Consider the following 13,057-nt stretch of genomic DNA (forward strand, 5'->3'; position numbering starts at 1 on the left):
AGTTATTGGATTGGGCTATCATTTCGTATTTATTTTCACAACAAACGATTGGGCCTTGGATTTAGTTCCGGCCTGGAACAAGCCCAAATCATTATTTTACCCTTTACATGTTTTCGTGTCTTTTTTTTTTTTTTTTTTTTTTTTGTGGAAGCTTCCGGATTTTTGTGGTAATCATATGAAAATCTGAAAGCTCTACGGAAATTAGAAAACTCGCCGCCGTTCACCGCAGAGGAAGTGATATCTGAGGCCGAGATACGATTACCGAAGAAAAAATATGACCATCGTGAAAAGGATGACGCAGCCAATGACCTCACGAGATGAACCACCATGGCCGGAGCTCAGGGAGAGAGAAGTCGGAATGTTCTCGACTAATGACTTAATGTAACCCGGTACAGTGTTTTAGAATACGCACCGTTTACACGTTAACACATCTTACCGTTTTCCTTTATAATTCTAACAATACGTGCCGTTTTAAGCTGGCCATATAATAACGGCCTCAAGATCGAATTGCATGTACATTATGAGTACATATTATTATGAGTGAATTCAATTCGATTTTAGAAAATGAGTACAAGAGAGTCATCTCTTAAAATAATAATAATAATTTAATTCAATATTTATGTTAATGTGTATTTTTATCAATTATGATAGCATAATATGCTGTTAAAATCACAATTTAACTCAATAATCATGTTAATGTATATATTTTGTTAAAATAATATTTATTGTAACTTAATATTCATATTAATATACATTTTTGTTAATTATGACAGCATAACATGAGCATAATAGTTTTTATTAGAATAATAATAATTTAATTCAATATTCATGTTAATTGTACATTTTTGTTAATTTTGACAGCATAACGGCCCAATCAGTTTAGAAGGCAGTGACACCAGTTTAGAAGGCAGTGACACCAACACTTCTGAGACTGTATTAGGACATGATGCATGCTATATAATGTTTCTTGTCCGTATATGTATATACTACTTTATGATTTGAGATAATGAGAAGATAATTTTCAAGATTAATAGGATGAATTGTTGTATTGTAACAAGTTGTATATATATATATATGTATATATGGTTCTCATAAGAAAATGTTTGTCTTATTATCATTATTATTATTATTATCTCTTTTTTTAAATATATATATATATATATATTGTCTTATTTACTCAGTCATTGTGCTGTCCGAGACACAATTTTTTGTTTCTTTGTTATTATGCTAATTAGATATTCTAAAAAGATAAACAAGAGTTAATTAAATAAATCTGATCCTCACCGTGCGCATGTACGAGCTTGAAGGATGAATGATGGAAGCACCAGATCTAAGTCGAGGAGATTACAACACTATGTAGTGTGTTACTAAGTTATATGGGATTTGTTTTCAGCTTCCTAGCATCCGTTTATTCGTTTTATTTTTATAAACTTTCTCGATTGAGCTATTAATTCTTTGAATCATGTAATAGCTCCGATTGTTTATATAAGGATGACTTGTTGGGAATGAAATAGTATTTCAATGGTACTGTACGTAGTTGATCTTGTAGAAAGATTTAATTTTGCTACATGTCAAATGGACTAATACGTCTTTTCTATAGACATCCAATGCAAAAGTGATCAGAAACCAAAACTCATACTTTTGATCAGTTTAGATATAGAGAACTCTTAATGGAAACATCTTTCCTGTGGAAGGTCTTCTCAAGGATCGATATACAGCAAACTGTTTTGATGTCATCTCCTTACTTAATGGAAACGTTTTGGACAAGACAACATCTTTCCTGTTGGGTTATACTTTCCAGGCTGCAATTCATGCCTTGTGGCGGGAGCGCAATGCTCGGCGACATGGGGAGACACCGGTTCAGGAAGCTACGATCCTTCAACAGCTTGACAAAACTGTCCACAACCGACTCAGCACCATAGGAGGGGGCCATCTTCTTCAACCATGGTTTGCTGCTTCGCTCTATCGAGTATAATTAATAGTAATGTAATTTATTTTTCTATGGTTTTAACAGTATCAAAAAGTTTAAAACAAGCTATGTAAAGTTTATTTCTTTTGAATATAATTTAACATTTATTCAAAAAAAGATATAAAGAACTCTTTGTGAACTTGTTAAATAGTTAGTATATTGGAGGTTCACTTGAAATCTATCTATGTCTATCAATATCATTCAAATACTTCTTTGATTGTTGCCTTGCCTCGCAATCGCATATCTTTTTCACTCTGCTTTAAGTACTAGTGGAGGATATTAAAAAAAATTAAAAATTGATATTATGTTTTTTTAAAGAGAATTTGTTAAAAATAACATTTTAAGATATTCTTTTGAAAAATACATATTTTTTGAATATTTTTATTTTTGCCATATTTTACAAAATTACAATATATTAAATTATTTTTTAGAATTTTTTTAGGTTTGGGTTGTCTATTTTACGAATAGTTTTAAAGGGATATAATTTAGTGTTTGGGATTTATAATTTAGAATTTAATTATTTTATATATTAATAATGCGTATTTTTAAAAATAGAGATAATGAAAGAGTATTTTTTGAAAAATGACATAGGAAAATATTATTTTTTAAAAATGCACCTTAAAAAAAATCAATTTAAATATAGATCTATTTGTAAATCCATTATTTTATAATTAATCCCCTTCTATTCAGACATATATATATATATATATATATATATTTTTTTTTTTTTTTTTTTGTTATTTATTTTTTTATCTCAACGATGCTTACTAGTTGCACGCCCTTTGAACTGAAGATCTAGAGAAGCAAAGGGGGATGTACTGAACTCTGAATTCGCTTTGATGGAATGTTTCTGAGTTTCAGATTCAATTGAATATTCGAAGAAAGGAATCAACTTAGTCAACAGAGATGGAGGAGGAGACAGAAACTAGGGTTTTTCTACCAAACGAACAACATGAAGAAGAAGAAGAAGAACCATCGTTACCACGTTCCATGGTGATCTCTCTTTACCTCGGCTATTTTCTTGCTCGATGGGGTGCAAGGTCTGATCAAATCTTCTTAGATTAATCTTAATATGTAACATGAGTTTCGCTAAGATTTTTTACTTTGAATGTATATGAATTTGCAGAACTTGGGAATTCTCTGTTGCTTTGTATATGATTTACCTCTGGCCAAACTCTCTGTTTCTCACTGCCATGTACGGTGTTGTTGAGTCCGGTTCCGCTGCCATCTTTGGTCCCATTGTAGGCCAGATGATCGATAGGATGAGCTATGTTAAAGTTCTTAGACTCTGGCTTGTTACTCAAAACCTCTCCTTCATTGTTGCTGGTGGTGCAGTCGTTGCTTTGCTAGTAGTTCCTGATCTCAAGTCTCAGAATTTCTCTGTTTTCGCAACATTGGTCGTGTTGACGAATCTTTCTGGCGCTATTGGAGTACTCTCCACTCTTGCTGGCACTATTCTAATCGAACGTGACTGGTATAATTTAAGGTTCTTATAAAGGTTCACGTCATAATGGCATTGTAACTCCACTTTTTGATATGAGAGAGTATGTTGTTGTTTCAATTACAGGGTTGTGGTTATGTCGGAAGGTCATTCACCAGCGGTTTTAACGAGAATGAATTCGGTAATTAGGGGAATTGACTTGAGCTCGAAGCTACTGTCTCCGGTTATTACTGGTTTGATCATTAGCTTTGTTTCTCTTAGAGCATCAGCTATCACGTTCGCAGCTTGGGCTACTATAACAGTGTGGGTTGAGTATTGGCTCTTTATCTCTGTGTATAACGGTGTTCCTGCGATAGTACAAAGCGATGAGAGAAGGAGTTTAAGGCTGTCTCAATCGCAAACGGAAGAGAGGGATATTGCATCAAGTTATTATGTTCCTCTTTTACAAGGAACAACCAAAGATGAGTCTTATGGGAACATGCAACGTAGAAGCGGGATCTTGAGGATTCTTGATAGAATCACTGAGTCCTCTTTTGTTGGTGCGTGGAGGAATTATCTCAATCAAGAAATAGTGCTCCCTGGAGTTGCTCTAGCTCTATTGTTCTTCACTGTTCTCAGGTTTCTTTTACCCTCTCTTCTCAGCTCATTGTGTTTGGTTTTTGGTTTTCCATATATATAGTTTTCTTATGAGACAGCTTTGGAACATTGATGACGGCGACATTGGAGTGGAAAGGTATACCTACTTATATCATTGGTTTAGGCAGAGGAATCAGTGCGGGTGTTGGACTAGCTGCTACCCTCGTGTACCCTCTCATGCAGTCACGCCTCTCACCTCTCAGAACCGGACTATGGTCCTTCTGGTCTCAGGTATATGATTATAATCATAATTTGACATAGCTAATCAATGCAACAAGGGTAAGCTTCCTGGATTTACTAAGAAAACAGGGGAGAACAGAACACCACTTTATCTGAACTGGTCTTTGATTTTATATGAATATGTTATCAAAGTGGGGTTCTTGTTTCTGTAGTGGACCTGTCTTTTAGTCTGTGTTGGATCCATTTGGGTGGAAAAGGAGAAATTAGCATCATACATGCTTATGTCTGGAGTTGCTGCTTCTAGGCTTGGCTTGTGGATGTTCGATCTAGCGGTAATTCAACAAATGCAGGTACGAATTCAAACCTGAAAAATTGGTTTTGCTCTGTTTAACTATTGCTTCAAAATCTTTGGTCTTTGATGAGTATGTGATGCTTCTGGGAACATTGGTTTAGGATCTTGTCCCGGAACCAGACCGTTGTGTGGTTGGAGGTGTACGGAACTCGTTGCAAGCGGCTCTTGACTTGATGGCTAATATTTTGGGTATTATTGTATCTAATCCTAAGGTAAATCAACACCACTAAATCTTGATCAATAATTTCTCTTTCGTTTTTTTTTTCATAATGTTTGTTACATTTGGTTTTTAAATGTGAGTTCAGGATTTTTGGATGTTGACGTTGATCTCATTTGCTACGGTGTCGTTAGCTGGAGTACTCTACACAATTCATCTCTACCGTGTCCGAAAGCATCTATTCCACTTCGAGAAGATTCCTTTATTGAACAAGTGTCTTGTTTCATGAAAAATGTACGTCCATGTTTAAGATGCAAAAATAGTTGAACTAGACGACATGTTGTATATGAAAGTGTTACAATGAAGGGGGTATTATCTTTGTTTTGATAGCAAATAGTGAGATTAGTCTCATAATCTTTAAGTTTGGGTAACAATCGATTCAGTAACCCACGAGAGAGTATCATATGTCTCAACCTTCTTCGACTTTGGGTGTCCTCTCAACGTATAGAATCTTCTGACCTACTTGTCACATTCAAATAGTTATCAAAACCTTAAAACATTACTCAATCGATTTCTAAGAGATTTGGTATTTAATTTAGTCACCTTTATATTTTTGTTCTTCAGATCAAAACTACAACTATTCAAACATGGTTACCTCAAATCTCTTTGACCGTTGAAAGAAAAACAAAAAAAAAAGCCTGAAAATGTTTTACCTAATAACCTTCAGTTCAAATTATTCATGGCTCGTCCAGCACTATCCTCGCTTTCAAACTGATCAATGAAAGCAAATCCTTGTGACTGTCCTCTAAAATCATTTGTTATAACCGATTTTGTAACCTTAATTTCCAAAATCCGAAAACATCAGAATTAACATTTCTTTAGAGACTTGGGCCTTTTTTAGATAAAGTTAAAATAGGGTCTTAAAGATCCTTTTAATTATGTCTTGGACGGAAGGTAAACTAAATAATAACTCATGCTAACAATTAAAACTCTATACTATTTTAATTATCTACTAGGTTCCGACCCGCACGTACGTGCGGGGTTATGTTTATAAATAAAATTAATTTTGTATATATAATCAAACTTATACTAATTGAGATTTTAGTTTGATATTTGGTTTAGTTGTTTAATGTTTGAAAATTTAAAATAATAATGATTTCACCAGTATCTTAAAATTTGGAACAACATAACGGTTGGACTGGTAACAAACTAAATCCAATAAATGTTTTGTTAGATTCTATTAAATTTGTGAAGTATCAAATTGGATATATAACCGCTAACAGCGATGAAAACCCGTTTGAAACATATACAAATATTTAGGATGGCCGTAACTCTCTTTTCGTTTTGTCAAAAGTTCTATTATGTCTTACACCCGTTCTCAAATTTTAGTTGCATAACAGAAAGCATTCCCAATATGGGACATTCCGGATATGGGAAAATTTTGTTTTTCCGATTGTAAATAGGAGGGGACCGGACGAAAACATAAATTCTTGAACTCTTGTATGAAATAAACATAAATATATTTCATAGTATATCTATATATCATATGTTTTAATATAAATATTACGAAATTAATTGACTTCTTTATTCTTACTATTTTATATATGTTTCACCTATATTAGATTATGTTTTTTTAAATACTTTTAACTGTTATAGAACATATTTTATGTTTTTTTTTTGAACTTATGCTAGTTCAATTGAAAATAATAAGATTTATTTCAAAAAAAATAAATGTATTTTAATATTTAATAGAACACGTCAAGAATTAAAATTATTTATTTAGTTTGTTAAAACATATTTATATAGTATAACGTCATTAACCCAAAATTTTGTCATTTGGTTTATGAATATTTGGGTGTTTGAGTGTTAATCAGTACTTTAAGATTTGGATTAGAATTTTTTATACCATGAGTCATCGTTACCTTGAATATTTCATTAGAGATTCAAGGTAACCATGACTTAAAAGTCTATAAAAATTTAAAAAGTATTGAGATTAACACTCAAACACTCAAATTTCAAGGAAAAATTTAATAGACTTTTTAAAGATAACATGATTTAAAAACAAATTTCAAAGTGTTCATGTTATAAAATTTTACTGCCATGTGTGTATTTTTTTTTCTTTTCCATATACATCCCAAATTATAGTGTCATTTTAATAAAGACTGTTAACATCATATATTTGGAAAAATAAGAAAATAATATATTAATACATACAACTGATTACAATATAGTCATGGAAGATTAATTGTACTTATATAGATTATGTATACATACCCCTTGCTGTATTTGCTGGTTTCAAAAGTTAATTAATGTTAATGCAAAGCTCAACTACATACTCTAATAAGAATTTCCTACAGAGGTTTCTTAAAATAAATATATATAAAAACTGAAGAAAACAAACACTAATATATTATTTTGTGACTTAGCGAGTTCATATAAAAATGTGGACTTCTTTAAAGCAATCAAATGTAATTTTATTGTTTTGCAGATGCTATGTCAATTGGATGAACACCCGTTCATACCACAATCTTCTCTTATATACAATCTCTAGGTAGAAAAATGTATGCTTTCAAAAAATATCTTGATTTGTATATGCTTATATACACGACAAAAAACTATAAATTTAACAAATCATAAGAATCATAAATCATAAACTGGACATTGAACATAGTATTGACGAACTAAAAAAAAGAATATAGTAGATGTTAGCAAGAGGTATATTATGCATACTCAATACAGATGCACTTTATATTTTATTTTTGCAGAAAAAAAATAGATACAAAAATAGTATTAGAGTGGTGTATAATTGTATATGTTTCCTAAATTTTAGGAATTTGGTAAATAATTACTGATTTTATTTCAAGATTTCTTAAAATAAATCATCTATTTAAATTTAAGTTAAGTTAATTTCATAAATACTATTCAAAATTAATGAGATTCATTTGTTATGGAAATCTTGTTAAATAATAAGCTACATTTTTGTTATGTTATTAATTGCGGAAAACTCTTATTATTTTATCAAATTTTAATAACTATATAAATTCAAGAAATTATTAATAGAAATCATTTCATTTTTATTATAAGATTTTAAATTTGATTTTGTAATCTTGTTGGCTTTAATTTCATTTAGAAAACTATACATGTTTAATATTTTATTTAGAAAAATATTTGGAAAACGTAATATATTCGAAATTAATTATTTATGTTTTATACCCATATCAAAAAATAGATACCAAATCTATAACCAATTATAAAAAAGTTAATTATTTATTTCTTTAATAGTTGTTACCATTGTTTTAAGGAAGTTTAATTTTTTTATTATTATGTAGGCAAATGGGTCTGTTTGGCAACATGGATATATGTTATGTTTTTTCTTTTTTTTTTTATCCCTAAGTGTACTCTCCAATTAATAGTATAGATAGAAAAACAAAGATGTCTTCAAAAAAATCACGTGCACTGCTCGACGATAATTTTTCGTCTTACTACGACGATGGAGACTAAAGACGGGGAGTCGCGGACCACTGCCCATATTGGCATATGGCTATTGATGGGAATATAATCAGATAAGTCATTGCTCTTCCACGGCTCACGTTTTCAATCGGCTATAACAACCATATGAAGACAAGGTCTTGTTGTTTTTACGTTGTTAGACGAATATCTTATTGTTTGATTATATATATTTTGTGAAAACGTTTTTTTGTAGTATATAGTTGGTAGTATATAGTTTATAATCAATCTATTAAAGATTATAAATAGATTGGAATAGGTAATCTATTTATGAATAGCAGGTACGTAAACTTGCATACTACTATATGTAACTATGCTTAGGGTATATATAATATAAAAATAGACTAAAAAACAAAATTATTATATAAAATTGATTCCAGTATTTATTATTGCAAACGCTCTCATATATCATGATTTTCATATTCTGTTTTCTTCCCGTTAATTTTTTTTTTGTCTTATAGAAAGACACATAGAAATCCAGAAATGGTCCAATTTTTTTTTAATATCTATTTTGTCTTATTGTATATTTAACAAAAAAAAACAGAAAGATTTTTTCTTATACAAAATATATTAAATATGTTTCACTAGCTAGTATTAAGTAAGAAAAAACTCTTAAATAAATTTAGTTTGAATCATATACACAAATATTTTCTCAAATAACACATATTTCCCACACAAATTGATGCAATGTTTTTTGTTCTTAACCCAAATAAATGCAATACTTTGAGCTTATACTTTTTTTTCAGTTATTTATGTAAACAGATTCACTTAAAGTTCTTAAACATCTAAGATTCTAAATTACAAAGTTAATAGATGATCATCCAGCGTTACGTGAATAATCAGTTTCGGGAACATGCTTTTTTTGGCATATTATTTACGAGTGATGATGTGATACTTTAGGATTTTCTCTTGAATATATATAAATAATTTAAAAAACCTTTAGTTATACCGAAACGTTTTCTTTGCACCCATTTATATTTAAACTTCTTTTAAAGAAAATCCAGTTCTCTGATTTTTTTTTCTTTTAACTCATCTCCTTCACATACACTGTCTTTCGCAACAGAAGGAAAAAAAATCAAAAATGGATTCCGTGATAAAACTCGTAGTCCCACTTTTACTCGTCTTTTTCTCTTCTCTCCTCTTTGGTAATTCACAATTTATCTTATATATTTTTCATTAGAATGAATTTTCTAAAATCTATATGACTAATTTTAGAAGTTACAATTTGTTCCATTTATTTTGGCAGGAGACATCACTGGAGTGGAGAGCTCAAAGCATCAGCAGGAGCAGCAGTACTCGTACGGTTCAACAAAGCTGTTTGCGTTTGGAGATTCTTACGTCGATACCGGAAACATAAAGAAACAGGAAGCTGTAGCCCCATGGGCATTCCCTTATGGTAACACATACCCCGGTACACCCTCCGGCCGTTTCTCTGACGGCCGTGTCTCTACCGATTATCTAGGTACGTACCTCTATGAACGTAACTAAAACGTTATCTTCATCGACTTCACTTCTTTTTAATACTGACCATAGATAAACTAGATAAAGACTCTAAATTCCGATGAATTGCTGAAATAAATATTATTAGTCTGATGCCAAAATGTTAGGAAGAATTGATGTACTTTACTCCTATTGATATTTTCAAAAGAAAGAAAAACTTCTATTTTCAATAGATCTTAAATGGGCTTTGTCAACAACTATTTCATGTTATATCAATGTAACGTTCAAGATGTTGTTTGTAACTTTGTATTATGCGCTAGTCATCAACTTTGTTTATATATATATCTCTATCTAATAATTGAATTATAGTATTGTTGAAGTTAATGTTAATAATAGTAGCCAACCCTATATACTCCTGAATTTGAAATTTCATTATTTTTTTTTCAATTCATTAATATATTTAATGGTCTGCTCATTAATGTTGCTTATTTACTTATTTGTAATCAAAAACCTGTTTATAAAAACGCAATTACGTTACGTTGGCGGATGTGTGCAGCCACCAAAGTACTGAAGATAAAAACACCCATCCCTTATCAATGGAAAGATCACGCGGGACACGAACGGTTACAGTACGGAATGAACTTTGCGGTCGGAGGAACCGGAGTCTTCAAAACTACGAGTTCAAATCTCAATATGACGTATCAGATTAATCTCTTTGAGCAAGTCATCGGCGATGTCTACTCTCCATCCGACCTTTCTTCTTCCCTCGCTCTCGTCAGTGTTGCAGGCAACGACTATTTAACTTACGTCGCCGAACATGGCGGCGTAGACTTAGTAAGGAAACACGATTTCTTATATACTCATTTAATTAGATTTTATTAATTATTTTTGAAAATTACAACTGAAAACAAAAACAAATAAAATTCTTCTTAATCCATATATAGAACTAATTTAGTTATAAGCTTTTTTTGCATTTTTTGCACACAAAAAAAAGTTATAAGTGTCATGCTCTTCCAATCTTGATCGTAAATTTAGATCCTATATGATATAAAGATTGTTTACTTGATTCTTGATTCTTATTACAGGGCATCTTTATATTCATGAAGCAAGTCATCCATCAAACCGAGGTGAACTTGAGGCGGATCCATGCCTTGGGGGTGAAAAAGGTAGCAATACCGTTATTGCAGCCGCTCGGGTGCCTCCCCCTCTTCGCCAAAGCCTCCTCTTACCAGAAGTGCAACGACATTATAAACGCGTTTGTAATCATACACAACAACGAGTTAAAGAAAGTAGTGGCCAACCTCAACAAGGAGACCAAGCAGTCGACTTTCATGGTCATTGACTACTACAACGCCTTCTTGACCGTCTTCAATAATAAAGGAGAGAAGCCAGGTAAGAGAAATAAAACAAATATCCTTGAAAGCCATATTTTCCAAGGCTTATGTTGTGAGTAAATTGGTTTATGGAAATGTAGGGAGTCAAAAGTTTGAAACTCCTTACAAAGCATGTTGCGGAGGCCTTTGCGGGTCTGTGGACAAGAACGGCCAGAAGAATTATACCTTATGCGATGATCCTATGTCTTCTTTCTTCTGGGATGGACTTCACCCTACTCAGGAAGGATGGAAATCGGTTTACTCCGTTTTAAATCTAACAGCATTATCGAACTGATCGAAAACCTAACTGTGTTTAAGATTTCAAAATTTCTTCATATATTTCGTACTTAAAGTGTTTTCTGTTTTTATAGTTGTTATGTCTATTGTTTCAATGAAAGATTTAGAACAAGAATGTAAAGAATTACTCTCTTTATTCAGCAAAAGGAAATCTTACACAAAAACCTTAAAGCTTTCTCTCTCAAGTTCTAAACTTCTCTCTCTAAACTCATAGGTTTACCACAAGCTTTGGCAACTCTATATATAGAGATAGTTCTCCTAAAACTATTTGGGATTAGATATCTCCTAATCTCATTAGAACTTATTACAACTGTTTATTCTAGATGTCTCCTAAAATAACTCTAATCCTAATCTTTATTAGGATTACTTCTTCTGCAAGTCACACTTCAAGCTTAACCCAACAATCTTCCCTCTAAGCTTGAAATCCTTCTTTGACAGTTCATGAACTCCGATGAGGTTCCTCATATTCTTGAATTTGATCTTGTCGAGAGCCTTGGTTAACACATCAGCCTTTTGTTCGATCCCGGGAACATGTACCACATCAACTTGTCCATTTTCAACACACTCCCGTATAAAGTGATATCTTCGGTGAATGTGTTTGCTGCGACCATGGAAGACAGGATTCTTTGTGAGAGCAATGGCAGACTTGTTGTCTACACAAATTGTTATTTTCTCACACGTTGTTCCAGTAATCTCAGCAAGTAACTCTTGTAGCCAAATGGCTTGCTTAGCAGCTTCTGTTGCTGCCATAAACTCGGCTTCACAAGAGGATAGCGCCACCACCTGTTGCTTCTGAGAACACCATGTGATAGGACATTCATTGAGATAAAACACATGACCAGTAGTACTTCTCCCATCATCCACATCCACACTATGACTGCTGTCACTGTATCCTATTAGTCTGGTTTGAGTTCCTGGTTTGAAGTGGAGACCATAGCCAGAAGTGCCTTGAAGATATCTCAGAATCTGCTTCAGTGCGGCTCCGTGTGATTCTCTAGGTTCCTGCAAATAACGACTCAGAATTCCAATAGAGTATGATAGGTCTGGTCGAGTATGGAGCAAATATCTCAGACAGCCAATACTTCTTCTATAAGCTCGTTCATCAATGCGCTTTGGATCTTGAGTTTTTGAAAGCTCCAGACCCGGTTCCATTGGCAACAAAACAGATTTACACTCACTCATTCCGGTCTCTTCAAGAATTTTCTTTGCATACTTTTCCTGTCTTAACACGATCCCGTTCTCATTTTGGCAAACCTCAATGCCAAGATAGTAGGTGAGTCTTCCTAAATCACTCATTTCGAATTTTCCAGCCATCTCATTCTTGAAATCAGAAATCAGTTTCAATGATGAACCTGTGACAAGAAGATCGTCTACGTAGACTGCCACAATCAGAAGATGTTCATTGTTCTGTTTTCTGTAAAGAGATGGTTCTTTACTGCATTTTTCGAATTTTAGCTCACTGAGAATGCTGTTAAGCTTGATGTTCCAGGCACGAGGTGCTTGTTTCAGTCCGTAGAGGGCCTTATGTAGCTTGTACACCTTTTCTTCATGGTCTTTCACGACAAACCTTTCTGGTTGAGTGACGTAGACATCTTCTTGCAAGTCTCCGTGGAGGAACGCGGTCTTCACATCAAGATGATGTACTTCCCAGCTTCTGGAGGCTGCTAAGGCAAGAATAGAGCGAATTGTTTCGATTCTAGCAACG

The 13,057-nt window shown here is 32.7% G+C and overlaps 2 protein-coding genes across 2 annotated transcripts; both read left to right on the plus strand.

Annotated features, from left to right (window-relative positions):
• The first annotated feature begins 2,742 nt into the window (after window positions 1–2,742).
• LOC104734382 (solute carrier family 40 member 2) lies at window positions 2,743–5,119 on the plus strand. Its single transcript, XM_010453936.2, has 7 exons — window positions 2,743–3,009; window positions 3,096–3,443; window positions 3,537–4,028; window positions 4,106–4,277; window positions 4,439–4,576; window positions 4,680–4,790; window positions 4,884–5,119. Exons 1-7 carry the CDS (start codon window positions 2,876–2,878, stop codon window positions 5,022–5,024), a joined length of 1,536 nt encoding a protein of 511 aa, XP_010452238.1. The 5' UTR covers window positions 2,743–2,875; the 3' UTR covers window positions 5,025–5,119.
• A 3,819-nt stretch (window positions 5,120–8,938) lies between these two features.
• LOC104734383 (GDSL esterase/lipase At5g03610-like) lies at window positions 8,939–11,516 on the plus strand. The gene is made up of 5 exons (XM_010453937.3): window positions 8,939–9,387; window positions 9,489–9,704; window positions 10,239–10,516; window positions 10,768–11,074; window positions 11,157–11,516. The coding sequence occupies exons 1-5, from the start codon at window positions 9,324–9,326 to the stop codon at window positions 11,348–11,350; spliced, it is 1,059 nt and encodes a 352-aa protein (XP_010452239.1). The 5' UTR covers window positions 8,939–9,323; the 3' UTR covers window positions 11,351–11,516.
• Window positions 11,517–13,057: the final 1,541 nt, after the last annotated feature.

Source organism: Camelina sativa, chromosome 13, assembly GCF_030686135.1.
Source record: "Camelina sativa cultivar CO46 ecotype springtype chromosome 13, ASM3068613v1".
NCBI lineage: Eukaryota > Viridiplantae > Streptophyta > Magnoliopsida > Brassicales > Brassicaceae > Camelina > Camelina sativa.

Coding starts and splice junctions, on each gene's coding strand:
- LOC104734382 (XM_010453936.2), top strand. CDS start 2,876: ATGGAGGAGGAGACAGAAACTAGGGTTTTTCTACCAAACGAACAACAT. Junction 4,577..4,679: donor CGGTAATTCAACAAATGCAG/GTACGAATTCAA, acceptor ACATTGGTTTAG/GATCTTGTCCCGGAACCAGA. Junction 4,791..4,883: donor TTATTGTATCTAATCCTAAG/GTAAATCAACAC, acceptor ATGTGAGTTCAG/GATTTTTGGATGTTGACGTT.
- LOC104734383 (XM_010453937.3), top strand. CDS start 9,324: ATGGATTCCGTGATAAAACTCGTAGTCCCACTTTTACTCGTCTTTTTC. Junction 10,517..10,767: donor AACATGGCGGCGTAGACTTA/GTAAGGAAACAC, acceptor TTCTTATTACAG/GGCATCTTTATATTCATGAA. Junction 11,075..11,156: donor TAATAAAGGAGAGAAGCCAG/GTAAGAGAAATA, acceptor ATGGAAATGTAG/GGAGTCAAAAGTTTGAAACT.